At 52.1% G+C, this 25610-nt stretch overlaps 8 protein-coding genes across 9 annotated transcripts; 6 read left to right on the top strand and 2 right to left on the bottom strand.

The window, feature by feature from the left end:
• Positions 1 to 8: 8 nt before the first annotated feature.
• Positions 9 to 2292, top strand: PV05_08399 (uncharacterized protein). Its single transcript, XM_013457908.1, has 3 exons — positions 9 to 192; positions 243 to 356; positions 407 to 2292. The coding sequence occupies exons 1-3, from the start codon at positions 133 to 135 to the stop codon at positions 908 to 910; spliced, it is 678 nt and encodes a 225-aa protein (XP_013313362.1). The 5' UTR covers positions 9 to 132; the 3' UTR covers positions 911 to 2292.
• Positions 2293 to 2695: 403 nt separating this feature from the next.
• On the bottom strand, positions 2696 to 4542 carry PV05_08398 (uncharacterized protein). Its single transcript, XM_013457907.1, has one exon. It carries the CDS (start codon positions 4489 to 4491, stop codon positions 3349 to 3351), a length of 1143 nt encoding a protein of 380 aa, XP_013313361.1. The 5' UTR covers positions 4492 to 4542; the 3' UTR covers positions 2696 to 3348.
• A 144-nt stretch (positions 4543 to 4686) lies between these two features.
• Positions 4687 to 7224, top strand: PV05_08397 (uncharacterized protein). Its single transcript, XM_013457906.1, has 3 exons — positions 4687 to 5349; positions 5405 to 5577; positions 5629 to 7224. The coding sequence occupies exons 1-3, from the start codon at positions 4842 to 4844 to the stop codon at positions 7096 to 7098; spliced, it is 2151 nt and encodes a 716-aa protein (XP_013313360.1). The 5' UTR covers positions 4687 to 4841; the 3' UTR covers positions 7099 to 7224.
• Positions 7225 to 7439: 215 nt separating this feature from the next.
• On the top strand, positions 7440 to 10310 carry PV05_08396 (uncharacterized protein). Its single transcript, XM_013457905.1, has 3 exons — positions 7440 to 7704; positions 7765 to 8335; positions 8389 to 10310. The coding sequence occupies exons 2-3, from the start codon at positions 7771 to 7773 to the stop codon at positions 9993 to 9995; spliced, it is 2172 nt and encodes a 723-aa protein (XP_013313359.1). The 5' UTR covers positions 7440 to 7704; positions 7765 to 7770; the 3' UTR covers positions 9996 to 10310.
• Positions 10311 to 14166: 3856 nt separating this feature from the next.
• On the bottom strand, positions 14167 to 14916 carry PV05_08395 (uncharacterized protein). The gene has a single exon (XM_013457904.1). The coding sequence runs from the start codon at positions 14818 to 14820 to the stop codon at positions 14509 to 14511; it is 312 nt and encodes a 103-aa protein (XP_013313358.1). The 5' UTR covers positions 14821 to 14916; the 3' UTR covers positions 14167 to 14508.
• On the top strand, positions 14226 to 19287 carry PV05_08394 (uncharacterized protein). The gene is made up of 3 exons (XM_013457903.1): positions 14226 to 15714; positions 15863 to 15961; positions 16019 to 19287. The coding sequence occupies exons 1-3, from the start codon at positions 15609 to 15611 to the stop codon at positions 17869 to 17871; spliced, it is 2058 nt and encodes a 685-aa protein (XP_013313357.1). The 5' UTR covers positions 14226 to 15608; the 3' UTR covers positions 17872 to 19287.
• Positions 19288 to 20230: 943 nt separating this feature from the next.
• On the top strand, positions 20231 to 21864 carry PV05_08393 (uncharacterized protein; the record flags this gene model as incomplete). Its single annotated transcript, XM_013457902.1, has 4 exons — positions 20231 to 20298; positions 20374 to 21252; positions 21335 to 21666; positions 21714 to 21864. 4 exons carry the CDS (start codon positions 20231 to 20233, stop codon positions 21749 to 21751), a joined length of 1317 nt encoding a protein of 438 aa, XP_013313356.1. The 3' UTR covers positions 21752 to 21864.
• Positions 21865 to 23376: 1512 nt separating this feature from the next.
• Positions 23377 to 25566, top strand: PV05_08392. 2 transcript variants are annotated; one of them, XM_013457901.1, is made up of 4 exons: positions 23377 to 23527; positions 23576 to 23625; positions 23679 to 23924; positions 23975 to 25566. In XM_013457901.1, the coding sequence occupies exons 1-4, from the start codon at positions 23472 to 23474 to the stop codon at positions 25246 to 25248; spliced, it is 1626 nt and encodes a 541-aa protein (XP_013313355.1). In that variant the 5' UTR covers positions 23377 to 23471; the 3' UTR covers positions 25249 to 25566. The 2 variants fall into 2 exon arrangements, with proteins under 2 accessions (XP_013313355.1, XP_013313354.1); XM_013457900.1 differs by lacking the exon at positions 23377 to 23527 and having other exon boundaries at positions 23534 to 23625.
• Positions 25567 to 25610: the final 44 nt, after the last annotated feature.

Below are 25610 nucleotides of genomic sequence, written 5' to 3'. Positions count from 1 at the left end.
TGCCTAAAGTTCCATCCCCTACATGCAGGTTGCTTAACGGCGTCCGCCATGGAAGCGTCCACATTGCGAATGGGCACGAAGTCATAATCGCATTACTGCCAGTTCTTGTCTCGCTTCGGTACAATATTTACAATGGCAGCCGGAGGAGGATGGGCGCAACTGCGTCAACAGATCAGGACACTGGAGAGTCAGGTGGGTGCAAGTCAACCACCGAGTTGATGCAGTCCTAACAACACGTGCAGACCGAAGCCTTATTCCACACGTATTCTCAATTCGCTTCAACCCCGAATCTCCCTGCTAAACCATCGGAGGAAGAACAAAGGAACGAGGCGGAAATCGTGGAACTGCTGGAGAAGGTGAGGATGCCGCATCGAACACTCTATTAGGTTCTGACAAGGGTCGACAGCGAGACAGCTTAATCGCGCAGCTATCTAGACTTCTCGACTCTGAGAGCGCCTTGAGCACATCTTCCTTGAAACAGAACAACCTCGCCCGACACCGCGAAGTCCTGAGCGAACACCGACAGGAACTCCGTCGCATCAAATCGTCTATATCCGAAGCACGAGATCGTCAACATCTCCTCGCCAATGTCAGGTCAGACATCGACGCATTCCGAAGTTCGAATCCGGCCGAGGCCGAAGCAGAATATATGCTTCAAGAACGAGCACGGTTAGACCAGAGTCACAGTGTGATTGATGGCGTGTTGGCTCAGGCATATGCCATCAACGAGAATTTCGGCATACAGCGAGAGACTTTGGCCAGTATAAACCGACGTATCACGAGTGCGGCAGCACAGATACCTGGCGTGAATGGATTGATTGCCAGAATTGGCACTAAACGGCGAAGGGATGGAATCATCTTGGGCAGTTTCATCGCCTTTTGCTTTCTGATGCTGCTCTACTTCAGCTGATGTCCAAAATGAACGCCGTTGATGCCACAGCAACTATGGATCCCATTATTCATTGGGGAAGCCCTAAGATACTCAGGCCCGACCTGCTAAGCACAATCTTCGAGGCCACGACGCTCGGAAACTCTCCATCTTACAGCTGCCACTCACATCAGACCTTGTCACTGGAGATACGAATGTTTGGAACCGTCGTTCTTCGGGCAAGAAGGCCGAGGGGCAACAAATATTGCCCAATCTTCTCTCAGGCGACAGTCGATTAAGGCTAGCATCCCTTATCATGCAAGGAAGACTCCTTCGGAGAGGAGGCCCTTACGCAGCTGTATTAAGCAGCAGCTCTTTGGCACGCTCACATCTGACGTGAGGGCCATCTGGCAGATGCCAGCCTTAGAGTTCCTTTTGCCTGTCACCACATGTTTCACCAACACCCCGATTACCATAGCCCTCCAGCACGACAGCGTATCAATATCCTTCGACTTGTGAGGACGGAGGATTATTTGCAAACTTCACCTGCTGAATCGCTCTCGCGCCCAGTGGTGTTCTGTACAGGGATATTCCAATGTTTGCCCTTATATACCCTCTAGCATACAGTGTCTATCGGGAAACGCCATTTCGTTCGTCCACAGATATACGGTCTGCTGGTTCTACCACAGTGATCCTATCAATAAAGGCATATGGCGCATTGGTATCAAGGTAAAGCGAAAGCGTCTCTTTCAGTTCCGGATGGTTTTCAGTGTTTTGCAATCTGTGCATGCGAGGTTCTGGCACAAAGCATAAGATGAATCCAGATAAGATACTCCCTTGACTATATCACTTCTAATGTAATCCCCTTTCTACCTGTATTTGGTCAAGCGTGAACTCGACAACACTGACTGAATGGTCTCCCAATGATACAGGCCGGACGAATCCTGGGCAACAGTTTGCTTGTTCTCAAATGAACCATGCGAGAATACTTACGGAGAGACGAGCGCACCTTTCAGAACCTCAGGTACCTAACTCATCTGCACATCGCTTACGGGTACGGGTACTGCCTCTGCCATGTCCGTAGCAAGTGGTCGAGACTCGGTCAAAAAGGTGGTTGACGTTAAAAGCCGCAGATGGTCCGGGTACATTTGGCAGTCGTCAGCTCGGTCTAAATTAAAAAAGCCCGAATGGTCAATAGAGGAGGATGAGATCATGGACGGTTACATTCGAGGAAGTGTTAAGCATTGCACGCACTCCTGTTACTAGTATCTATTTGCGACGCAACGCCATTCCGGAAGCCCATTGCCGTGCGCGGCCTGCCCGGCAAAAGGACTGGCTTGGTGGAAAGCATATGGGCAATGCGGCTCCCACCTAGACACCCACGACACCGCAAAAGCAAATGCTTGGATCTTTGCCAATTCTTGTCAATGCCGATTGCCAATTGCCAATTGCCAATGCGCGCACTTGGTTGCCAATCCTGACGAGTGTCGTTTTTATCCACCCAAAATTTTCTACTCGTACATGGAATCGGACAAAATGACTTTCCACGATAGCCGGTCCAAGGCTTGGGTGTGAGGCAAATTTGACGCTTGGATTTTTGATTCTTTATTGCGGTGATTTTCTTTCTGGAGAAGACCATGTACAGTCTCCATATGACATATAGCAATACATTGAGTTGAAGGTGCCTCTCAAAACGAATCCAATCTTGTCTGTCTTTGTTCGCTATACAAGTCGGAATTTTCCCGGTCTGTTTTGTCGCGCGCTGGACCGCCGCATCCGTTCGACCCACCTCATTTGGCTTCACTTCAAGACAAAGACAAGAGTGCTGGCTGCAAGCGGCTGAACAATAAGACACTGGATCGGTGAAGAAAGGGAGTGTTGATCGTGTTATACTCCCGCCCAGACCAAGATTGTGTCTTAAAGGGCGAGAAGGGCTGAGGAATGGACTATATCATTCCTCAACATCTCAGACTTGACGGTACAAGAACCAGAACAGAACATCCTCGGCGGAGGAGGTAGTCAAAACCGCCATCCTTGGGAGACATCGAGTCTTTTCGACATTTCCAGTCAACATTCATTCCGGCAGAGTCTCTTGAGAATCTGAGCACTCAACATCGTCTTCGAACCATTCGACAATTCCAACCCAGACTAGCGAAGCCTCATGTGCATCTACTACACATATCATTGGAGCTGCTGTCCAGGTACAGCTCGACCCGCTCCATACTATGTCCACTCGAGATGTGACAAGGCGGCAGCTTCAATATCCACGAAGAGCCCGTTAAGCAAGTCATCACCCAAGAAGTGTAAAGTGATGCACGAGATTCTTGACGGAGCGGAGTCGGACGAGGCTTGTCCTAAGTGCGGGTATGTACAATCCTCTCGTCCAAAATGCCTGTTTCTGACAAAGTCCAGCACCAAACCCGAAAACTGCGACCAATAACAATATTCATGACTGTACCATCTGATGAAAGGACATCTGCCTAGGCGGCAACAGCAGCAGGGATCTCGTCGGATTTTATTTGGAACTTCGGCTTCGTTTTTGTTGAGAGCGGTCGACTTGCAACGGCGTTGGGGGCTGAGATTAATGCTGATGACGACTGTAACTTTTGCTCTTCTTGTACAAGTCTTTGGACGGCGGCGTTGAGCCCTGCGACTTCTCCTTCCCAAGCATGGCCGCTCCCGGCCCATCTGATCTTACAGCTCGAGTCGACTAAATAGACATAACCAACTTGAGAATTGAGCAGGCCCATCGCATCGCGCACATCGTCTGTGAGACCGCGGCGGATGTCGCGGGGCAATTTGATCATAAAATACTTGTCCCAGCGGTCTGGGGAGATCATCTTTCGTAACCTGCCACTGAAAATCTTGACGAGCCAGGCACGGATCCAGTCGCCTTGGATATTAACATCGATGCGCTGGACGAGACCGTTGCTTGCTTCGATGATCTGGGGCAACTCCGGGTTGTGTTTCGGGCTGAAGAAGGTGTCGACTTGCTCTTCGGCCCATTGGCCGGATTGCATGCCTATGAGTGAGATTTTGCCTGTGATCGTGGGTGTGATGTCTCGTCCACCGGTGGGACCATCGCCTTCTTTCGCAAGTGTCTGGCCCCATATGTTGGGAAAGTAAAGTGCTTTGTCGCGTCGGAAGAGTCGTTCGTTTGACACGAAGCTTTTGCCTTTGTAGTGTTCTGTACGGCGCCATTCCTGGAAGTAAGGCCGAAAGAAGGAGCGGAGGTAGACACGCCGCCGCTCGAGGGCCTTCGCGTAGCTTGTGAATTCGTCTTTCCGTTCACGCAAGGAGCGGCGGTCGAGAGGGCTGTTTTGGCCTGGGAGAGGAGGATGTTCAAGGCCGAGGGGCCGTGAGAGGACTGACGGAATAAATTTTTCCCCTCGTTCACCTCGAGGGATGGGAATGCGGGAGATAGCAGAGAGTGCATCGGGATTGCGATCGAGGCCGACATGTAGAGGGATGCTTGGTTTCTTGGGGCCGGGATTCTGTTTAGGAGGGAGCGGAGAGTTCGCAGTCGATGCATGTCGGATGCATCTTTGGTAGAGGCAGCGGCTGTGAGGGCGCACTGCAATGGAAATGAAGAGCGAGTATATGTCCTCTCGTCCCATCTTCATATTCAGGCGCGGCGACCGGACAGGACTTCTTTGTGTTGCATATCTAGCAAGGGTGGTTGGAGAGCAGCTTCGTCGGAGAGCATGTCGTGGCATGTCTACGTTAACAATTTCCTCTGGACGGTCACATGATCGCGCGTCGATACGTGTTCCGCATTGACGACCGAAGGAAAAGTCGTGTCACCCACAAACACGGCTCGTCCCACCACCCCGCTTCACAGCTTCGGTGAATTGTATGACAGCTGCGCTTTGTTGAGAAGTGAAGCTGAAGTGATGACTGTACGCTCAATGGCTCCCAATCCTCATCGCGGCAAGTCTTCGTTTCCTACTTCCAAACCTACCCAGATAGTAAGATGGGGCCACAACAGGAGAAAAAAGAAAAAGAGCAATTTTTCGAAGGTCTGTACCAGCTAGACGAATATATCAGTGATGAAGAGAACGATATCGACTCTCCAGTAATGTCGTGCAAACAACGCGGACAGAAGTCGAAGGAGACGGTCGAAGTCCAGACTGATCTAGTTCCCCAGATAAGATCGCGCGATATGGTCCGATCTCACGCGAAGCGAAAATCTCATGAAGAAGGATCACAACCGGTGCCGATAGAGATCATGGATGACCCCGAGGATGAGGTGTCTTCAGATCCAAAGTCGACACTGACGAAGAGGAGAAAGACTGAGACGGTAACTAAGCATAACATCGGCACATCTCCTAGCATAGCGCCGCCGAAGGACGGATCGAATGCAGTCAGAAGAAATGCGACAGACATGTCAAACCTAAAAGAGCGAAAGAAGCACGTCAAGAAGAGCATGAAATTGAAGCCTGCTCCTCTCGAAAAACAGTACCTTAGGGGTTTCGTCTTTTGTATGTATACAGACTAAGTAATTTGCCTGTCTGTCATCACTGACCATACCTCTAGACTTCTTTCCCAACAACGACGACTGTCCTATCCGTCGGCTCAGAATACACAAAGCTGTCTGCCACGGAGCTCTTTGGGTACACGAGTGGTATGATGATGTGTCCCACATCATTGTCGAAGATGGCCACTCTGTTACAGACGTAGCAAAATCATTTCCCTCGGGAACGGTCCCGGTAAGTCTCGTCCATGTTGCGGTCATGTTCAATGCTTACGGAAGCCTGCAGGAATGCCCTGCAATCGTGGCCGACTTGTGGCTGATTGAGACCTTTAGCTCGAAACAACCGCGAGATGTCAATTGGAAGCGGTACCTGGTACCGGGGTTCGAAAGCCGCCGAATTCAGCCAGTTGACGCTTTTGGTGAATGCACAACTTCAAGCTCTAATCGTGAGTGTACGCCACCACGTCCGCAGTCACAGCTCCAAAAAGGGGACACCACTCCTTCCAAGTCACCGCCGGACCACGAACAAGGACCTGAGGATGAAGCAACAGATTCAGAAGACGAGCTTGACTTTGCTATTAGAGAAATGCAAGACCTTGGGGACTTGCAACTGGTGCCGAGCTTCAACAGTGCTAGCGAATCGCTGGGCGATGGAGACGAGGACTCTGGCTTTGACATAGTGCCCTACAAGGAGGACAAGCTTCGCAAAGAGAATGCCGGATTTCAGTGCATGGAAAAGCACGACGGTACGACTAATACGACAAACCCAAATGCTCGAACCATTGACCAACTTCAGAAACTGGCAACGATTTACGACCGGAAAGGAGATAACTGGCGAACGACGGCATTTCGAAAGGCAATCGGCGCTTTAAGAAGACGCAGCGAGCTGATCCGCACAAAGGAACAGGCTGCGGAAATGCCTGGGGTCGGCAAAAGTATTGCCGCACTGATTGAAGAGTACGTTTCGCAAGACCGAATCCAGCGACTTGAAGAGGCCCAGAAGGATCCGCGTGATCGGACGCTGCAGCTATTTTTGGGTATTTATGGTGCAGGCTTTCAGACAGCATCAACATGGTACTCTCAAGGCCATCGTACTTTGGACGATCTTCGTCAAGGAGTGCGACTGACCTCTAATCAACTTGTGGGCATCGACCATTACGACGATTTTCAGCAGCGAATCCCGCGAGATGAAGTCGCTCAGCACGCAGCAATTGTGAAGAAAGCCCTAAGAGCCACGGACAAAGGTTTGCAAATGCTAGTGGGCGGCTCTTACAGAAGAGGTAAAGCAGACTGTGGAGATATCGATTGCATTATTACCAAGGAGAATGCCGGCATTGACCACATCCGGACATTGGTGATGGAGAGCGTGATCCCCAAGTTGACAGCACAAGGATTTTTGAAAGTTGCTCTCGCCACGGGTCATTCTCATGATCCAGGGTCGAAATGGCATGGCGCATCAGCACTACCAGGCTCTAAGATCTGGCGTCGGCTTGATTTGTTATTCGTGCCCTGGGCGGAGCTTGGAGCAGCATTGATATATTTCACCGGCGATGATCTCTTCAACCGAAGTATCCGGCTTCTGGCGGGGCGCAAGGGTATGAGACTGAATCAACATGGACTGTACAAGGACGTCATGAGGGCACGTGGACGCGAACGAATTACGACTGGAACTCTTGTTGAAGGACATTGTGAGAAGCGGATCTTTGAAATTCTGCGAGTTCCATATCGGAAGCCAGAAGAGAGACAGATTGGGTGAGGTGGTGGCGGATTGGCACCGAAGCATTAGCGACTTCCTGCTATCCATAACGTCCTTATTTCCCAAATACACACCGTGGCGTTTAAGTTCGACCTCCTTACAGCTCTCAATTAACGAATATTGACTGAATATTGACTGAATATTGACTGAACAAGCATGAATTGACGTCAAAAGGCCATTCGCTTAGAACTGCATAATCACAAGGACGGAAAGTATAGGCGGCATCCATATACGGAAAAGCGTGCCGCTTGGCGCGACACACCAATCATTGATCCGAATACACAGTCAAATTCTCACCGCCCAGGTTAGCGAAGCTGAATTGACCACCGCCTCCTGATACTGCCCGTTCAATTTTTTGAAACTCGGCCTCGGTCACGATCGTAAACATCAATGAGAACGCTCACAACACTCATCCTTCATCTGGACGCGCGACTAGTCACCACCATCCTGCTCCAAGCTGTCGCGTAGATCGTGAAGCTGGAGCTCAGCACTCTTATTTGCCAGTTCACGCAACGCTGACAACTGCGCGGCCTCATTGTCTCCGCTTATTTCCTCACTCCACACTCAGTTCGTCCTGCCCCGCGGGTAGCGACCTTGTCCAATCTCGTAAGTCGATTTCACTCGTAGCGACATCATATGCGGGCAATTACTGACGACTCGTGACAGATCACCATGGGTAGAAAGGCGAATCCTCTAATCCTCGACTACTTTGAACGAGGTGCTAAGATCGGCGACTCGTCCAACCGGTATGAGCACACATGCAAGCGATGTGGTGAATTCTTCCCAAAGGGCCGCATGGAAAATCTCACAGCACATTTAACAAAAAAGTGTGCTGTTATGACAATGAAAGAGCGTGTACAGATCATTATGCGTTTAAATGATCTTGTGGTTGAAGATGCTGAAATGCACATCTTCCCAAATGCACCTGTACGAGAGGGAGATAATCAACTAGCGAGCCGCTCCAACGATCCGCCGCGTCTTGCTCCGAACCTACCAGCACAGCAGAATGGGCTTGAGGTTCTGGCAGAAGCTTCCCGTCAGCTTGTTAGTCATCCCAATCTTGATGAGCAGCATGACTACCTCGATCAGGAGCAAGGGATATCTCATTCTCAACTGCCATCGCACCATGAGCTCAACATCTTGAGTGCAAATCCGAATCCTCTGGATCCTCAGTACGGTACCACTGGTCTAAATGGTCATCTTTCGCAAGATTTTGGACTCCTTAGTAAGGACAATGGTATGTGCTGACTGTCAACACTTCACTGCAAGGAGGTGACTAACTATAGCCAGGGTTTCCAACCACTGTCGGGGGAGAAGACCCGTCTGTGCACAGTTTCATGCCTGTCCATGTGTCAGAAGAGGCCTTTCATGGGATTGCCGTGACCGGCCCGGACATGCTGGCTTACGATTCATTCACCGGTCCTCATAGTGCAGCTATGCAGCACATCTCAACAGCTGATCTTAACAATTTTGGACTTACTGTGCCGTTCGCAAACCCGCCAGCGACTCAGCCTGGTATGGTGGGCGAATCCAACAATGCACAAACTTACGTTGGTGAATCCAATAATGAACAACCTCACGTTGGCGAAGCTTCCAGCGACTCAAGTATCTTTATGGACCCACATAGTCAATCGTCCCAGTTTATCACCGAGACTGGGACAAACACACCGCAAAGACCCAAGATCCGTCGTAAATTCGGCCCAGAACGTCGAAAGGAAGTTCTTGAGGTTCGGAAGGTGGGCGCTTGTATGCGTTGCCGGATGTTGAGGAAAGTGTGCTCCTTGGGCGATCCTTGCCAGACTTGTGCTACAATCGAAAACCCTCGCCTTTGGAAAAATACATGCATCCGCAAGAAATTGCTGGATGTCTTCGCCGGATATTCTGCTATGCCGTACGCAGTCCATCTCCTTGAAGAGCAAAAGGAGCTCAAAGGAGCCCACGGCATCAGCGAGAAGTCCTTGGCGAAGGTCGAGGCACACCATTTCGTCGAGGAAAAGCTCGTGTTCAAGAGTCGCCACTGTAAACCAAAGCGCGCGCGGAACGGGTCAGTTGTTGAGTCTCCGGATCTGCCTTTTGGTGAGGAAGGAGTTGTCGTTATCGACCTCGAGGTTCAAGATCTGCTGTCAAAGGTGCAGAGATATCTGCAAGCAATCACTCCAGTCGTGATTGCCCGAGAGAAGTCCCCAAGCATCAGAGCCACTCTTGAATTTGCACACCGCCTCAACATGGAGCAACTCGGCGATATCACTACAGGTGAACACGACATCCTCCTCCCTCGGGTTATCGAACTGTGGGCGGCCACGTTCTTAATGACGGAGCATAACCTAAAGGCACATTTTGCGATAATTGCAGATGAGACTGAAGAGCGCACGGGGATAAACGAAGATCTCAATCCTTACGTCTACGCTACAATGGACAAGCAGTTCCGAGCAGCGATCGAGAAGCGAACTGCCCAGATCTGCAAAACGATCTTGCCAATCTTCGAGCAGCGCGCTCTCGTTCGGGACAAGGGCAATCCGTTCGAGACTTTTTTGGTCGCCTTTATCCTGCTTAACTGTGTTGAGCGCATGTGCTGGCTATTCAATTGCTGGGAGAACTTTCCGCCATTCCAGTGGCCTTTCGAGACTTCCCCAGCTGCATATGCTCAGACAGGTGAGGAGTTCGCCACAACCATTCAAATGCTCATCAGCCTACGCTCTCTACAGCCGAAGCTCACTGTTGACCTCGTCAACGGTTTCATTGTTCCTCAGACCACTGAGGACTCAAGATTTGAACTGTGGCTCGAAAATGCTAAATTTGCTCCCGATTTGGGAGCGCAGGCCATCGACTGGAGGCTGAGTGTCAACGACTGCAGATGCATGGATGGCACGCTGTCGGGTCGACTCTTGGAGATCTAGACCAGCAAAACAAGAGCAAAGCATATGATAATTGGACGAACAGGAGGTACTTGGCCGAAATGGAGACGAAGGTTGTAACAGAAAGATGGCGGTGAAGACTGGAATGATACGACGAGACTTGGATGTTCGCTGTCTTTGGTGGACACGCTGTACGACTACACGATTGCACGAAGAGACAAAGACGGCATTGGACATTTGTCACGAGATTACGAGCTGAGATACCCCAGAAGAGCGAAGATGGCCTCACGATGTTAGATTGCATACAGAGCAAGCTGAGATACTCCTTGAAATTCATAGAAAAGATCCAAAAGAAAAGTGTTAACTTGAACCCGATTATGTAGACTGGAAGAACCAGGTTTCTACTATTAGCTGTAGGTTGAAGTCGTCTTGATAGATCGCGTTGGGGGATGACTGCGACTGGCTGGAACATGGCAACATGTCTCGGACGAACCAAAACAACACCCACCTCTACCAGGTTCACGACGATCAACGACGACGAAGCTCATTGAAACATCATTGAGACTTTCTGGAACTGAAACGCTAAGTAGTACTTTGTTGCAGCCCAGCGGAAGATTTCCCACAGCATTGTTGTCCGTTACAACCTTCGAGCAGCTATGCTGTCCGACACGATCGTCCCCGTACTTCTCGAATCATCCCAGCGGTAGCACGATCCCAGTCACTGGGAGGATGAAATCAGAGCACTGGGGTCCTCGGTCCAGGATTGCAAATTGGTCGAGTACGCAGACCTGACTCAAGGGGGGTGGGTGTGATGCACCAGGCAAAGAGACGAGGTTGGATTTGGGTGGTACAGACTCGATGTTTGGTATGGTGAAAGATATGGAGCCCAATAGCTTTGCACGGCGCAAAGCACACCACTTCGGCGATCTTGCATGACCCAAATGCATGTCACTAGGCGGCTGGTCAGTGCTGCGAGAGCGGCTCGCATCGGTGGCCCCGACGTGCTACCGGGCCCAAGCGACCCTGGGCCTCTGTGCGAGGGTGGCGGTCTGGGGCAGTCTCTGAGCCCTTGGACCCGGCAACCCTTGGGATGCACCCCGGATCCCTACAAGAGAGCTGCTCTGATATGGGCATGTAAGATGACTCCCAGTATGGCTCTGCGGGAGCTATCATTATCATCAAGGATTGTTATCCAACTTCGAGCAGGACTGTCTGCATCCAGCGCAGAACAGGAATGAATTGGTACAATTTGGAATGTACGGGACATACCAGCCAATCTTTGATGCAATTGTAGCGGAAGGAAGCACTGCTTTTGAGAAGGCTGGAATGATCAGAAAGAATGATCGCAGATCATGCCTGCCTGTATGCGAACAGGAATGAGAGGGTGTGTGCGCGAGGGGCAGTACCGTGGCTTTAGGGCGTCGCTTTCTTCAGTACGAGTACACCCTCATCGGTCATACCTGCAGACCTGGAGCGGGCCGACGAGTTTCAGGCTCATGAGGATCGTAAGACTCTTTAGACGTCGGCGTCAGATCCAGCCAGTGAACTACGCCAGTCACGTCTCTCTTGTACAGGCTTCCGCAAAGCCATGACCTACTTACGCAGGAGTAATGCATTGACTACGAGAGCGATTCGGTGCGGGCATGCAAGGCGCTGACCCCGCTACTCGTATTATCGTGAGCAGTGACCAAGGGACCGCGAGGAGCAGAATTGGTCTTTGCAACATCTACGGACCATATTCGTACCTTTGACACGAGCACTGGTATGTATTGCAGACAGTCGCAGCAGTGGTAAGTTGGCGCAGCAAGATGCCCTCCGAGTCAACAATGGCGGCTACTCGCGGGTCTCAATGATCAAATCGCCAGGATTCCGGTGAGACAGGCCTTGGCCACTATCGATTTGCTGGACTGCAAATAAGCGAAATGCTTACAGTCCGGGGCATCCGACGCTGCTTGTGCCAATCGCTTGACCACTTCATTATTGTGCATATCTTAGCACGCATGGGTTCGGGACGTGAACGCATTGAGAAAAGCGCCAGTGTCAGTGCAGTGACATGTGCAGTCGCGCTTTTCGAATGCCGCTGAACCCGAAGCGAGCAACATGTCTTCTGACGTCGACTATGGATTTAGTCGCGACTGGCACTCATATTCCACTTCGACACGACTGGGTCCAGGAGACGAATCAGCATATCGCAAACGGGCTTATCTTTCCTACGATCCGTGAGCAACGATGTCAACATGCGCGCTTTCAGGTCACGCCTCATCCATTTCAGAAAACACCACCAACACCACTAGGAACCATGCTCTGTGGATCAAGCGAGCTGACATACATTTCCAGGAGTCATAGCGCAATTTTCCATTCACAATGTGATCTGTCTCTCGCGCATTTCTAGCCACGCCTTTGGAAGGAAGGCCGCCATGTCCAAAGTATGCAAGTATCAACGGGATGCGGCAAGCCCTGACTGGGAGACTGTATCCTTGGAGCCAGAAGAGGCTATTCCTGGCATCAGTGCGGAGTCAAGGTTTAGAACGCTTGGACCAACACGCACGAGTACATTTGTCAACCTTCACCTAGGGAAGTTTTGTAGCCTTTCCCACTTCAGGTGCCTGGGACTGTGGCATTCTCTGAGAAAGGAAAGGTCAAAGCAAAGAGCGAGTCGTCTGTCGTCATGGCTCAGCCGACCTGGTCTTGAGAAGTAAGGTGCATCAGGCCATCCCGTTTGCGACCGTGGTTTTTTCAAGATGCGGACAGTGCCGACAGCAAAGATCCATCGATGAGAATCATCATCATCATCATCGCGACACGGGAGGACGTGGATGAACAATGGACTTCCTGCGAGTAGCCTAAGCACCACCAGGGCTCATGCCGCGCTGGCCGACGCGTTCAACTACTTTGTATATGGCCAGTGCGCGAGTGTTCGTGAGCATGAACGCACTGGATCAGGTTCTCTGGATAGACGAACCAGTTACAATGCAGAACAAGCATACCCCGAATGAGAGTCTCTGCCGCTACGTGGCCGCTCCAGTATCCTTCATCATCAGGCTGCCAATCATGTCTCGGAAGCTGAAGGGCTGTCTGTCGCTGCGCCAGAAGCCATAGGCCGGAAAGTATGAGGAGAGGGTGTGAACGATGGTGAGAGACGTGGGATGGTTGGTAGCTGATTGGTCATGGGCAACTGTATCCAATCGCATCAGCTGACACTTTCCGAGCTCGCTTGATGGCTCGACACGGGAGACACGACGCAGCGAAGTGGTATTTTTTAGCAGATGGTTTGGCGACATTGAGCCTTTTTTGGCATCGGCAGGAAGGGATAACCTCGTCAAGGGGTCATGGTGTATGGACCGGGCTGAGAATTGATACTGTTTAGGGATTCCACAACAGATTGGGGGGTTGATGGAAAGACATTTCCGCCACAAGACTAGGGTCCTATTTTGGGGATGGAGCCATCATGAGCAGATGACCTTTGACTCAAAGTTGGAGGGCATCGCAGCATCGCAGGCGCAAATGGTAGCCTCACTAGCCTGAAGCGCGTCTGATGTCGTTCGCCACTTGTGATTTGCTGGATCCGAGCGCAAAGAAATCTACTTCCTGCATACCAACTCAGTATGAAATAGTCAGGTTCTGTTCGGCTGGAAATACTTCGAATTGAAGAGCCTTGAGAGCATACCAGGCTCGCAAGTGATGGAGCGGTATTGCACATGTCGGGCCCAGCAGGAGATACTGTAACAACTCACTCTATTCGATTGCCGTGATTAGATGGCCTGCTGGGTGATTGAGGGGCTCACCAGGCCTCGGTTTAGGTATACTCCGTACTCGTCGGTTCATCGTCGGTACCTAAGGTAGGTAGTGTCGCGTTAACGGTCAATGCCTAGAGCCGCCCTGTGGGTTTCTGCACCCTCCTCCTCCTCCTCCTGAAATCAGCGCCAGCCTCACCACAGTTGCACGTACAACAGGGTAGTAATAATATCGCCTGTCTCTTGTGACTCTGCTGTGGGAACACAAGATACCAAAGGACTGAATTCCATATCGATGTTGCAGCGTATGTAGTAGGTTTGGCTCCGCTCAGCAATGGGAGCTCCATGACTTGACCTATTTCAAGCTGTTCGACCCCGGAACCCTGTCTGTCGAGGGGCTTTTGCCTCTGCATAGTTGCAGTATGCATCAAGTCTAGGGTTTGCCTAGTTTCATGCGCCTCCAAACCGAATCTCGCGTCTTGTTCAAATAGAAATCACGATTGAAGATCATAGACCTACAGACCTGAACCTGTGTGCATTTTGGGCTTCGGTTCGTCCGTGCAGGCGAGAATCCCCATCGCTCCCGGCGATCGCCCATCCACATTGCCCTCTCGTGCCTCTGTGCCCTCTTGCATCACCCAGCTTATGCTGCACATATGCTGCGAGGCTCTATCCTCTCGCCCAATCCTCCATCATCCCACAGACTCTGTCCTTCTGTCAGTGGTCCGCGTGAACAGCGGACACAAGACTCCTCTAGGCTCTAGCAGAGCACTCGATTCTCTTCCCCAAAACCTGGGGCACATCTTGCTGCGGCTTCAACCTTAATTCCTGTCGCTCGACCTTGCCCACCGATGCAGATTCGATCCACAGACACCCTGCCAGGTTGCGGAAAGAGTACCAGTAACAGAACCCCCCCAGTGAGCCAGTCCTCGTACGAGTAACTTGGTACCTCCGTGCGCCGTACGGGCTCCTTCTGCCTGCTCTGCTCGCCTGCTCTGGGCGCACACCCCAAGACTACCCACGACAACCTTACCAAGACGAAAATCCAGATTCGTCCACGCCACGCGCCTCTTCATCATCATCATCATCATCACCATCATCAACAACATCCTCATCATAATCGTCGGCATCATCACCGTCCGTGAGATTTCCCATCAGCAGCATCATCATCTCTGATACCTCATTCACTTACTTATTGGCGGCCATTATTGTCGTCTGCATCACCACCTCTAGATTAGTTGGCTGCTTTTGTCGCCACACCACCTGCGCACAAATCGCAGGTCAGCGATCGGGTCGCTCATCAGCCGCTAAACGCCCTCGGCAAACCTGGAAGCAAAGCCCTCGTACCCTCGTCATTCTGCAGCCAGCACGGACCCATTATTGACGGAGGGCCCAGCGAGACACGAGCGAGTTGCAGAAACAGACCTTGACTTGCATCTGCAAGCCCCAAAGGCGCCATCTCCCGCTCTTACGCTCTCACACACTCCCGCAAGCTTTCTCGCTCCTGCACCTGCGACCTGCACCAGAACCGGCCGTACCCAGTCCGCAACCCGATCCAACGAGCGTCTTTTTTGCCTTGAACACCCCCCAAGCTGCCATCTGCAACCCTCAGCCCGTCTACCTCCACCATCTCACTCCCTCCCGCCGCCTACGACTGGTCCAGCATCACCCTCGTCATTTTTGGCCCATTGCTGCAGGCCGACACGCTTTCGCCATTGTCGCTGTCGCACCTCAATACTCCTGTCGTCGCACGTACTCCTCACAGGCGAGGAACTTATCAGACGCAGGCACCCTCTGGAGATCTTTGGGTCACCCAGCTAGCTCTGTGCTGCCTGGCAGCTTGTTGGCGTGCTGATGCGAAGCCTGCGCATCGCGGCCACCACCACCACCACCATTTTCTCTCCTTCCTTTCGGACGTGAAATGTCCATCTATCCACCTACTCGCCAGCCGACAAATGCTTTGAATGGTATCGGCGTCATGAGCGATGGTTCAGGCACCATTAATCCTGCAGCTCTGAACACTAGTGGTACGTATCTTTCCATTGGTTCGACGGCCTGACCACTCGACAGGCCTGCCGGGTCCTCCATCACGGTCATGGCGCACTGCGCGCATCATCAGTCGAGCTCATCTTCCCCTCGATCGCATCTTTTACTGACCTGACTTGTGTGTAACAGGAGGACAATTGCAGTCATCCACCGAATCCGGTCCGCGCGGCATCAAGAGAAGTCGATCCCCCGAACAATATGGCGACTATCCACAGGCCGACGAAGACGGTAAGTCTGCTCGTCCTTCCAGAGTCCCGAGATCTACAGGTTCTGACGCCAACACAGCGCCGCGCAAACGTGGCCGGCCCTCAAAAACGCCGAGGACATCTGGAGATTTCACTTCCAATATCGATTCACTGCCCACGCCCTCCAGCCAGACGTCACCAGAACTGACCCAAACCCCGAGAACCCAAGGTATCCAGCATCCTGGCGCGACGCCTCTACAAGCCTCACCGCCGCGATCCATACCCAAGTCTACCGTCAAAGCCTTGCCGACCGTGAGAGACCACACGAGTGACGTTTTACAACCCGAGGGAGATGAATATGTGCCGCGCGAGTACGACGAGGCCGGCGAGAAAAAGGTGGATCCATTGGGTTATCTTCAAGGTGGTCGAGAGTACAAGATCCGGACGTTTACTCTACCTGGCAGAGGGCAGAAGTTGTTCATGCTGGCTACGGAATGCGCGCGACAGCTTCAGTATAGAGACTCTTATCTGTTGTTCAACAAGAATCGTTCTTTGTTTAAGATCATTGCCAGTGCCAAAGAGAAGGAAGAGCTTGTCAACCAAGAGATCTTGCCGTATTCATATCGGTCGAGGCAAATTGCGGTTGTTACGGCACGATCAATGTTCCGGCAATTTGGGAGCCGTGTCATCAAAGATGGGCGACGAGTTCGAGACGATTACTGGGAAGCCAAAGCTATCAAGCAAGGCTTTACGGAACAAGACGCTGCTGGCGAAAAGCGACCGGGAGCGGCAAGGGCTCGGGAGGCGGCTGCTCAGGATCAATTGAGCGCCAGGACAAATGTCGCAGCTAACTATGGTGATATTGTCTACAGCAACGGTCCAGGCTATGGGGCTGTTCAACCACCCGCCCTACATTCTGGCATCGCCTCAACCATGGCCCAGATACCGTCTTTTGATTCCGCGTACGACTCGCGATACAAGGATATTCCGCGACCACGGTACGACATTACAGGCCCTCCATATCAAGACCTGACACGCTCGAGTTCCGATGCGGACTTATCTAGCCAAGCGGCGCACGCTGCCGACTACAGCAAGAATATCAATCAGCAGAATCGGTATCGACGTAGTTTGGTCGAGGATTACTGGCGCAGACCACACGAGCCGCCAGTATCAACCCCTCCGCCTACCGAAGCTGAAGTAGCGACAACAAGCCATCCATTTTCCTCTCCACGGTTTCCCACAGCCGATCTCCCCGCTGCTGCCCAAGGAAGCACCATATCAACTCCAGTTCAGACTTCTCAACCGTCGATGAATCCGCCTTCGTACCCTCACCAACCGCCCCCAATCCAATCTCCAGTCCGTCAGCCAAGTCTGCAACAGCCTTTTCCTCGAGATCCCACACAATATGCTCCTCAGCATCCTCAGTTCCAGCGGTCTTCCTCGAATCTGTCCATTTCACAAACTGCTTCCCAGCAACAGCAAATCCCGTTTAGCGGCGGTAACTACTCCCCTCATGGTATGAATCCACAGCAGCAGCAACAGCAGCAAGCTTGGGGTGCTCCCCCTCCTCAACCTCATCAGTCTCCAGCTCTTCATCGAATGAGCACTCCACAATTTTCTCCGAGTCTTTCGCAAGGACAGATACCATCGCCAATGCCAGGGGGTCATCCCAGCGCCTCTCCTCATCCCCAACAAATGCAACCACCGCAAATGCCAATGCTGCATCATCAGAGCAGCTCCGGCGGCATCAGTGGCCAGCAGCTCTATGGGCCTGGAGCAGGACTGCAGGCAATGAATGCTGCGGGTTATGGTGCGATGGGTATGGGCCAGCGACCAATGTATGGAATGGCCGGACAAAACCAGTACATGCCACCAAACCCACAACATGGGCAGGCCTGGCCTGGCTCACAGGGTCAAGGCCAACCAGGTGCGCAGTGGAACCAGGGATTCTAGGATGACTCTGATTCTGAAAAACAACCGAATTTCTCCGGCTCACAAAATCCAGGTCAACAAGCGACGCAATGGAACCAGGGGTGCTAGACGGACTCCGATGCTGAAGAACAACCAAAGATCTACGTTAAACCGATTACTCGGCCCAGAATTGAAAGGAAGCCTAGGCTGCAACGGCATATAATCGTGCATACCAGTGACAAACGCCACGTCTGTTCTGTATGCGACTACGTCTCGTCTCAAGCCCGTGATCTAAACGATCACAAGAGGACTCATACCGGCGAGAAGCCTCACGTCTGTTCCGTATGTGGCCGGGGGTTCGCTCAAACCGGCAAATTAGCCAGACACAAGAAATTGCACACTGGCGCGAGATCTTTTTTCTGCCCTGTTTGTGATCGCGGCTTCATTCAACGCCACCATTTATCATGGCACATGAGGATCGGTTCAGTGTGTGGTCGGGCAAGATAGCACCTCTTGAGCGATGAGCAGGGCGGAGATCCGAGGATGATAATGTTCAGAGAGTCAAGTCCATCAGCCGAAGCCGGTCCGCGTCACCTGGGCGTACACATTGCTTGCTGTTTTCGGGGTTTCTGCAAATCACGGCGCTGATTGACTTTGGTTTGACTTTCCAAGTATTGTATTATTCAACTCTCTGAAACGCCGCTTGGAACACAGAACAGCGCATAGGCAGAGGCATATACAGTCACTATCGTGTTTTTCTTGCTGCATGGGATGGATGTGGAGGTTGCTGCATAGCGAAGCGGGCACTGGCATTGCATTTTTTACAATTGTGGATTTGAGCTGGGAGGGAGGACAGTGAGATGCGTGCAGCGGCGTGACATGGTGCATGGTGGCATTGGAACCATGGATAAAGGGGTTGTTGCTTGCTTTTCTTCATTTATGTGGTGGTCTGTACCGTTTCTTTTTTCTTTCTTCGTCTTCTTTCAGGGTTGCGGCTTGTATTCTGGCATTAATTCCGAAGCTCGTGATGAGTCGATGATGGGGGGATGCGCAAAGGGAACGGTGCGGTCAGCATCGTGGTCTGCGCAGACTTGATCGTTCAGCAACGTCGAGGCTCGTGGCTGTCATTTCTTCTTTTTCATGTGTACCATACCTTTGACTGCTTAATCTTGTTGTATTTGTCTTCCAATGTTTTGTGCATCAAAGGCTTCATCATTTTGGCACGACGCACACGAAGGATATGGCTATGGACAGGGACGTGGAATACGTGCATTTGGACATTTCTCTTTTCATGGGTATGGGCATGGGCATGGGAATGCTGAGGGCACAACGACAGCACAGCAGAGCAAGTCTTCTTTCTGATATCCGACAACTGGTCGCAGTTATATTTACAATTTGCATTTGCGGTATAATAATGTGGAAGGTGGATGTTTTCGTAACAACGTCACTTCTTTCTGGAGTGTTTGATTTTTCATCTATGCGCGATTGTTTTCTGTCTGTATTCATGGCAGCGGCGCGTCGAACATTTCCATTCACACTGAGTCGCAACAAGCTCTGGGTAGAAGCCGAAAAGAAGGCACGGAATATATCCGACCACGTGGTCGCGACCATCTCAGACACTCTAGTAAAGCGTGTACCGTCATGCCCGCGTGGCTTTCTCATGACTTGAGACGACAGCCCTGCTCCTGCCAGCCGGGGCTTCTCCAACTAAGGTCTATGAGCGCACCGGCGCATGAAGCGGGCGACACGAAACTGTTGAGTGATGGGCTGGGTAGGTGCTGGGCAAACTCGCGCCCTCCCAGGTTGTGTTGAGTTGACGTCGACATTCATGGGCTATGGGCTCATGATGACCCTGCATCGACTCTCGAGGAGAATACAAGCAGATCCAGCGCGCCGGCACTTGAGAAGTCCATCATGTCCCAAAAACATGGGCCCCCCGGGAATCATTTCGACCGATCTGGGGCTGGGTTCCGTGGGGTCAAGTACCGCAGCACACGCAACATCTGCCGACCAAGAGTCAGAGAGCGGCCCCACGATCTGGAAGAGACCACCAGGGCCTGGCAGAGCTTCGGCTCATTTGTATTCGGACGACCCGTGCTGTGAAGTGACGGAGCCTTGTCTTGCCACGATGGACGTGTGTCCCTTTTTTAAACCATTTAATCCATGCTTTTGGCAATGATGGACATCCGGATCGCAGAGAGGTATTGAGTACGGTACTATTTGGAGTCTAGCATCTTCAAGAGTTACCAGTCTAGGTACAGACTGAGCGAGGAAAATCTGGTATTGGTCCTAGTATTTGAGGATCTTGAGACAAGAAGAGGCTCTTATTGCTAGACAATTGAAAAGTGAACGGAAGCTCGAAGCGTGAAGTATTCGAATCAGGCCGTTACAGCGATCGATCATGGCCGAGATCAACAGGGAAAAGCAATATGCTAAAGCCAAGATAGCATTGAAGGTGATAATAATAGGGTGAGTGGCTCTTCTTATGAGATGATGATGATGGAAAAGACCGGCGGGAATGTTCTGACTTATTAACGCTTCTAGAGCTGGCATCGGTGGCCTCGCAGCAGCAGTGTCTCTGGGCAAACGAGGTCATGATGTACACATCATCGAGTTCGCACCGGAAATTCAGGAGGTCGGTGCTGGAATCCAATGTGCGCCAAACATGCTTCGCATGCTGGATCGATGGGGAGCGGGCACGAAAGTCCGGAAGACTGGCGTACAGCTTCGTTCAATCCATCTCCTGAGATGGGAAGGAGGGAAGATGCTCGGAGCGGTGCCCATCAATCAGCAGCATGGCGAGCAGTTCGTCGTGCACCGGGCGGATTTGCAGATGGCGCTGCTGGAGAAGGCGCTTGAGATGCCGAATGTCAAGTTGCAAACGAACACGTTGGTGAAGAATGTCCGCTTCAGTCCGGCGGCCGTCGAGTTGAACGACGGCTCGTGGGTCGAAGGCGATGTCGTGATCGCTGCGGATGGGATCAAGAGTACGGTGCGCGCGAAGATCCTGGGTGATGACAAGGATGTCGCGATACCGACTGGCGATGCGGTTTTCAGGGTTGTGTTGACTCGGGACATGTTGAAGAAGCATCCACACCTGCAGCCGTATATTGAGGAGAAGAAGGCGATTAGGTGGATAGGACCGGAGAGGCATATCATTGCGTACCCGGTGCGAAATCACGAGATATATAATATGGCACTGGCGCATCCGGACCGCGGGAGAGTGGATGAGAGTTGGACGACGGTGTCGTCGAAGAAGAATCTGCTGTCCGAGTATGAAGGGTGGGATCCAAAGTTGATTGAGATGTTGGAGATGGTGCCCGAGGGAGATGTCCTGGAGTGGAAGCTGTGCATGCATATGCCCTTGATACGCTGGGTCCAGGAGAATTGTGCGTTGATGGGTGATGCGTGTCATCCGATGCTGTAAGTGCAATCCATACCTCATGCAAGGACACTGAGACGGCGACTGGAAGACTTACATTTTGCTGACCCTGAGTGTTAACAGGCCGTACGTTGCGCAAGGGGCAGCGCAAGCGGTCGAAGACGCTGCATCGCTAGGGGTGACGTTGTCGTCGATCACGTCCAAAGACCAGATCCCGCTTGCATTGAAGGCGTACGAGAAGGCGCAGAAAGCCAGGGCGGAGCATATCCAGCAGTCTTGTTTGCAGACGCGGGCCGCTCTGCATTTGCCGGACGGTCCGGAGCAGCAGGCTCGCGATCAGAAGTTCCAGGCTCTTTCACAAGGAGGAGAAAGTGACGATAAATGGAATGATCCCCAGATGCAGGAGTTCTTGTGGGGTTGGGATCCTGAGATCAAGGCTCAAGAGGCGTGGAGACGTGAGTCATCTTACTGTTCCTAGCGGACTCTGCTGACGAAGAGATAGAGATGAGCAGATCGTCTGGTGTGCAAAGCCAACTGTGAGGTTGTTTGCCGCAGGAGATGGAGTACTTGGATTGCTCTGAATGCTAAGCAGCCACATGTTCTTGGGACGGCCCCAGTCAAGCACGGTAGCTTAGAATGAGAGGACGAGGAGTACTAGTAGCTGGCTGTCGAGCCTTCTCGACGTGAGAGCCATATCCACTGATGTAATCTCATTTACCAACGGGAACGAGGGACTTGGTGTGACAGCGAACTTGGACCCAGATTAGGTATTAGCGAAGATCTCGTTTTCCAGGGAAACGGCCTCGACTTGGCTCAACATTCGCTCGTTGAATTGTTGATGTCGTCAATCTCTCGTCAACCCTTGGGATCTTCCCGGCGAGACATGCTCAAGACATGCACTGACCTGGCAGTTGCGATGGCCCCACAAACGTCCATACGATGGTACACTTTAAGAGCCGCAAGGCAGCCACGAGTATCAGTACACCTCGTATTCCAGCAGTCAATGACGCTCAGCGATCACGCGCACCACCGCTTGACGGCTCAGTAATTCCGAGACTGCGACTGATCTTGCTCAGTGCGCAGGACATGATCTAAGGGCGGTGGGCGCTCCAGGTCGGCCTGCTCACGCTTCCCCCTGCAGAGGGACCAGGACTACGGGGTACAGGACTGCAAGGTACCCCGACCAGAAATCCAGGACAGACATCAAAGTTTCCACGTGTCATGTACTGATGCCATGGCCGGTGGCGTCGGTTTGAGAAGCCTATTCTGGATATAGTCCAGACCTTGCAGAAGACCGTGCATTATCATCACCTGTTCCAGCTTTCCAGGCGGCACTATTAGACTTTGTCTAAGTTAGGCATGAGACGGCCGCGAGATCCGTGTGGTTAGCGTTGCTTCGAAGCGACAAGGGCAGACCGATCGTGCGAGTTGGCAGCGCCTGTGCAAAGCTTCTTTCCTCCTGGCACAGTCTCCCTTTTGCGGAGCCTGATCCAAGCCTCTGGAATTGCATGAGGGATTGCGTTGCTTGTCTCTTTGTAGCGCACGTGGAATCGAGATCATCTTCTGAGAGAACAACTTACTCACGCTGACCCGAGTTTCCGGGCAGGATACGAGCACTGGGTAGAGCACTGAGCACAAGCCTGGGCTCCAGATACTAACTTAGCACGAACATCACTGTATCGATGATGGCCGCCATCGTCAGAAACCATCAACCAACCCTGGCCAGAGGCGATCCAACCAAGCTTACCGGTCATGGAAGCTGCGAACCCCGGTGGTTTTGATACTGCCGAGTGGCCATCTTCGACGTGGTGGCCAATTGAGCTGCAAGCATGCGGTTAAAAGGCTCCGCCGGCTTGTGGTGGTGTTCTTGAACCGTCTCAACAAGGGCTCATCAAGCAGGGACTGACCACGCTTTCCAAATCTTTGACGAGAGCCCACGACAGCCCCATGTCCGGTCCATGCTCGAGGGTGGAGACCCCGCCGCTCCCAGAGTGTCCCAGCTATACGCCCCACTGAGCAGAAATCGAATGTGTTGGCCCCCGGCTGAAAGCAGATGGCTCGGATGGAGCAACGGGCCCGTGGTCGAAAAGAGAATGGCCTGGCGTGAGCTAAGGGCAGATCCTTTATCAAGTGGAAGATTTTCCCAACTACAGACTTCTATCTCTCGTCAACCACGTTTCTCGTCTCTTTTTGTCCACATAGTCAAGCGCGTGGCCGGATTCCCAAATTTATTTCCTGACGCAAAGTTCGACTTGCAATCATGACGGGCCACGACCACCATGAGCACGGCGCTCATCCCGCGCACTTGAAGCACAGGTATGAGTCACACTGTTACTGCTGGCCTGTTTAATGACCCTGTTCAAGTCACGCACATGAGGAGGACATCCCAGGCACTGTCAACCTGCGAGCACAAGGTATGTCAACGCTAGAACGAGCTAGCACAAAGAATTCTTCTGACCCCCTGCAGAGGGCGATGATACAGGATACGGACAGGCTTTGTTCCCCGTACCCGCCGACGACCCCAATGATCCTCTGCAATGGCCCAATTGGAAGAAGACTATGATCTTGTGCATTTGCGCGGCATATTCATTCTTGGGCAATTCCTCGCTACTTGGACCTTCCGTCTACATTGGCATTTACGCAGAATCTTTCGGGATTTCGCCTACCGCGGCTTCTGGCTTGATCTCGTATCCTAATCTGGCTTATGGGTTCGGTATGTTAAATCACCTTGGATTCAGAAGGTCAAGCCGCTGACAGCCACAGGATCTCTGCTCTTGGTTCCTGCCTATCTCAAATTCGGTCGTAGGCCGGTCATGCTCTTTTCAATTGTTGCGTTCGCCGTTGGTTTGATTGGCGCTTCTCAATGCAACTCATTCGCGACACTCATGGTCTGCCGAGTCATCCATGCGTTCGGATCAGGCGTCTGCGAAGCACTACCCGTCCAACTGGTCAACGATATCTTCTTCTTGCACGAGCGTGGTCAACGATTGGGATACTACACTGTCTGTTTGTGTCTCGGAGCTACGGGACCCCTCTACGCTGGATACATGCTTGCTGGCGGATACTCCTGGAGACTCTTCTTCTACGTCGAGTTTGCCTTTGCATGCGTCTTATTCATCCTGGCTTTCTTCTTCGTCGAAGAGACGTGGTACAAGCGCGATGAGATGAAAGCGAGACTTGGTGCCGCGGTCGAGACATCCCCTGGGGAGAAGGCTGTCGACTCTGATATGCGTGAAGTTGCGCCAGCGTTGCCCGAGCGAAAGACCTTCTCCCAGACTCTTAAGCCTTGGGGTGTCTACGACAAGGAGGCGCCGTTCTTCATGACCATGCTGAGATCGTTCACGTACTTCGCCGTGCCGTCGGTTTTCTGGGTCGTCGCAACTTACGGTATCTATATTGGCCTCGGTGCCTTGGCCTTCAACTACACGTTCCCACTCAAGATCACGGCACCACCTTACAACTGGTCCGAGACGAATTCTGGTTTGATCGCTGTGGGCAACGCCGCCGGCTACATTCTTGCCATTCCATTCACCACTTCCTCCGATCGCCTTGCTGCCTACTTGACCAAGAAGAATGGTGGCATCCGCGAGGCTGAGATGCGCCTTGGTGTTCTCTTGCCTGCGATGTTGATTGGTCCAGCCGGCCTCATCGTGTACGGCTATACGGCTCAGGACAATCTACACTGGTTCGGCTACTTCGCAGGTGTGGCCATGGTCAACTGGTCGGCGTACTTCTACTTCACCTTCAGCCTTGCATACGCGGTCGACAGCTACACGGTCAATCTGTCCGAGATGCTTATTGCCATGAATCTAGGCAAGCAGGCAATATCCTTTGCCATGGGCTTCAAGTTGCTCACCTGGATTCTTGAGAATGGCTATGTGAACGTCATTGCAGGTATCTTCTGTGGCGTACTCGCGGCCAACGACTTGGCGCTGTTGATCTTCATGTTCTTCGGCAAGAAGATTCGCATTGCCACGAGCAAGACGTGGTTGGCGAAGATGCACAAGCGAACACACGTCAGTGGCGAGTCGCATTAAAATGCCCGAGCATGGGAGATGGAGTGGTTGTCAGAGGGTCCTGACCTTTGGTCTTCACTGGTCTGGGCTGCGAGGACATTGTGATTGAATATCTTGCTCGGTATACCTGCATTAACTGTCAGGGGCTCTCTCATTGCAGTGCATGGCCATGTCACTGCCTGTGAGAGTGAAGCAAGCGTGGACTGAAAACATGGTGAAGTGACTGCTATTGTGTTTGTCGCAACTTCATTTGCCAGTTTGTTGATACCTTTACCATTTTCAACAAAGCTTCCACAAACCAAAGCTTTCCATTTGATCTCAATCTGTCCCGCACGCGCCGTGCTCACAGGATTGTCCAACAACAACGTGCTTGAAATCGTTCA

The sequence above is a fragment of the Exophiala xenobiotica genome (genome assembly GCF_000835505.1).
Source record: "Exophiala xenobiotica strain CBS 118157 unplaced genomic scaffold supercont1.5, whole genome shotgun sequence".
Classification (NCBI taxonomy): Eukaryota; Fungi; Ascomycota; class Eurotiomycetes; order Chaetothyriales; family Herpotrichiellaceae; genus Exophiala; species Exophiala xenobiotica.
Note: the sequence above shows the minus strand (reverse complement) of the source record. Positions and strands in the feature narration are given on the sequence as shown.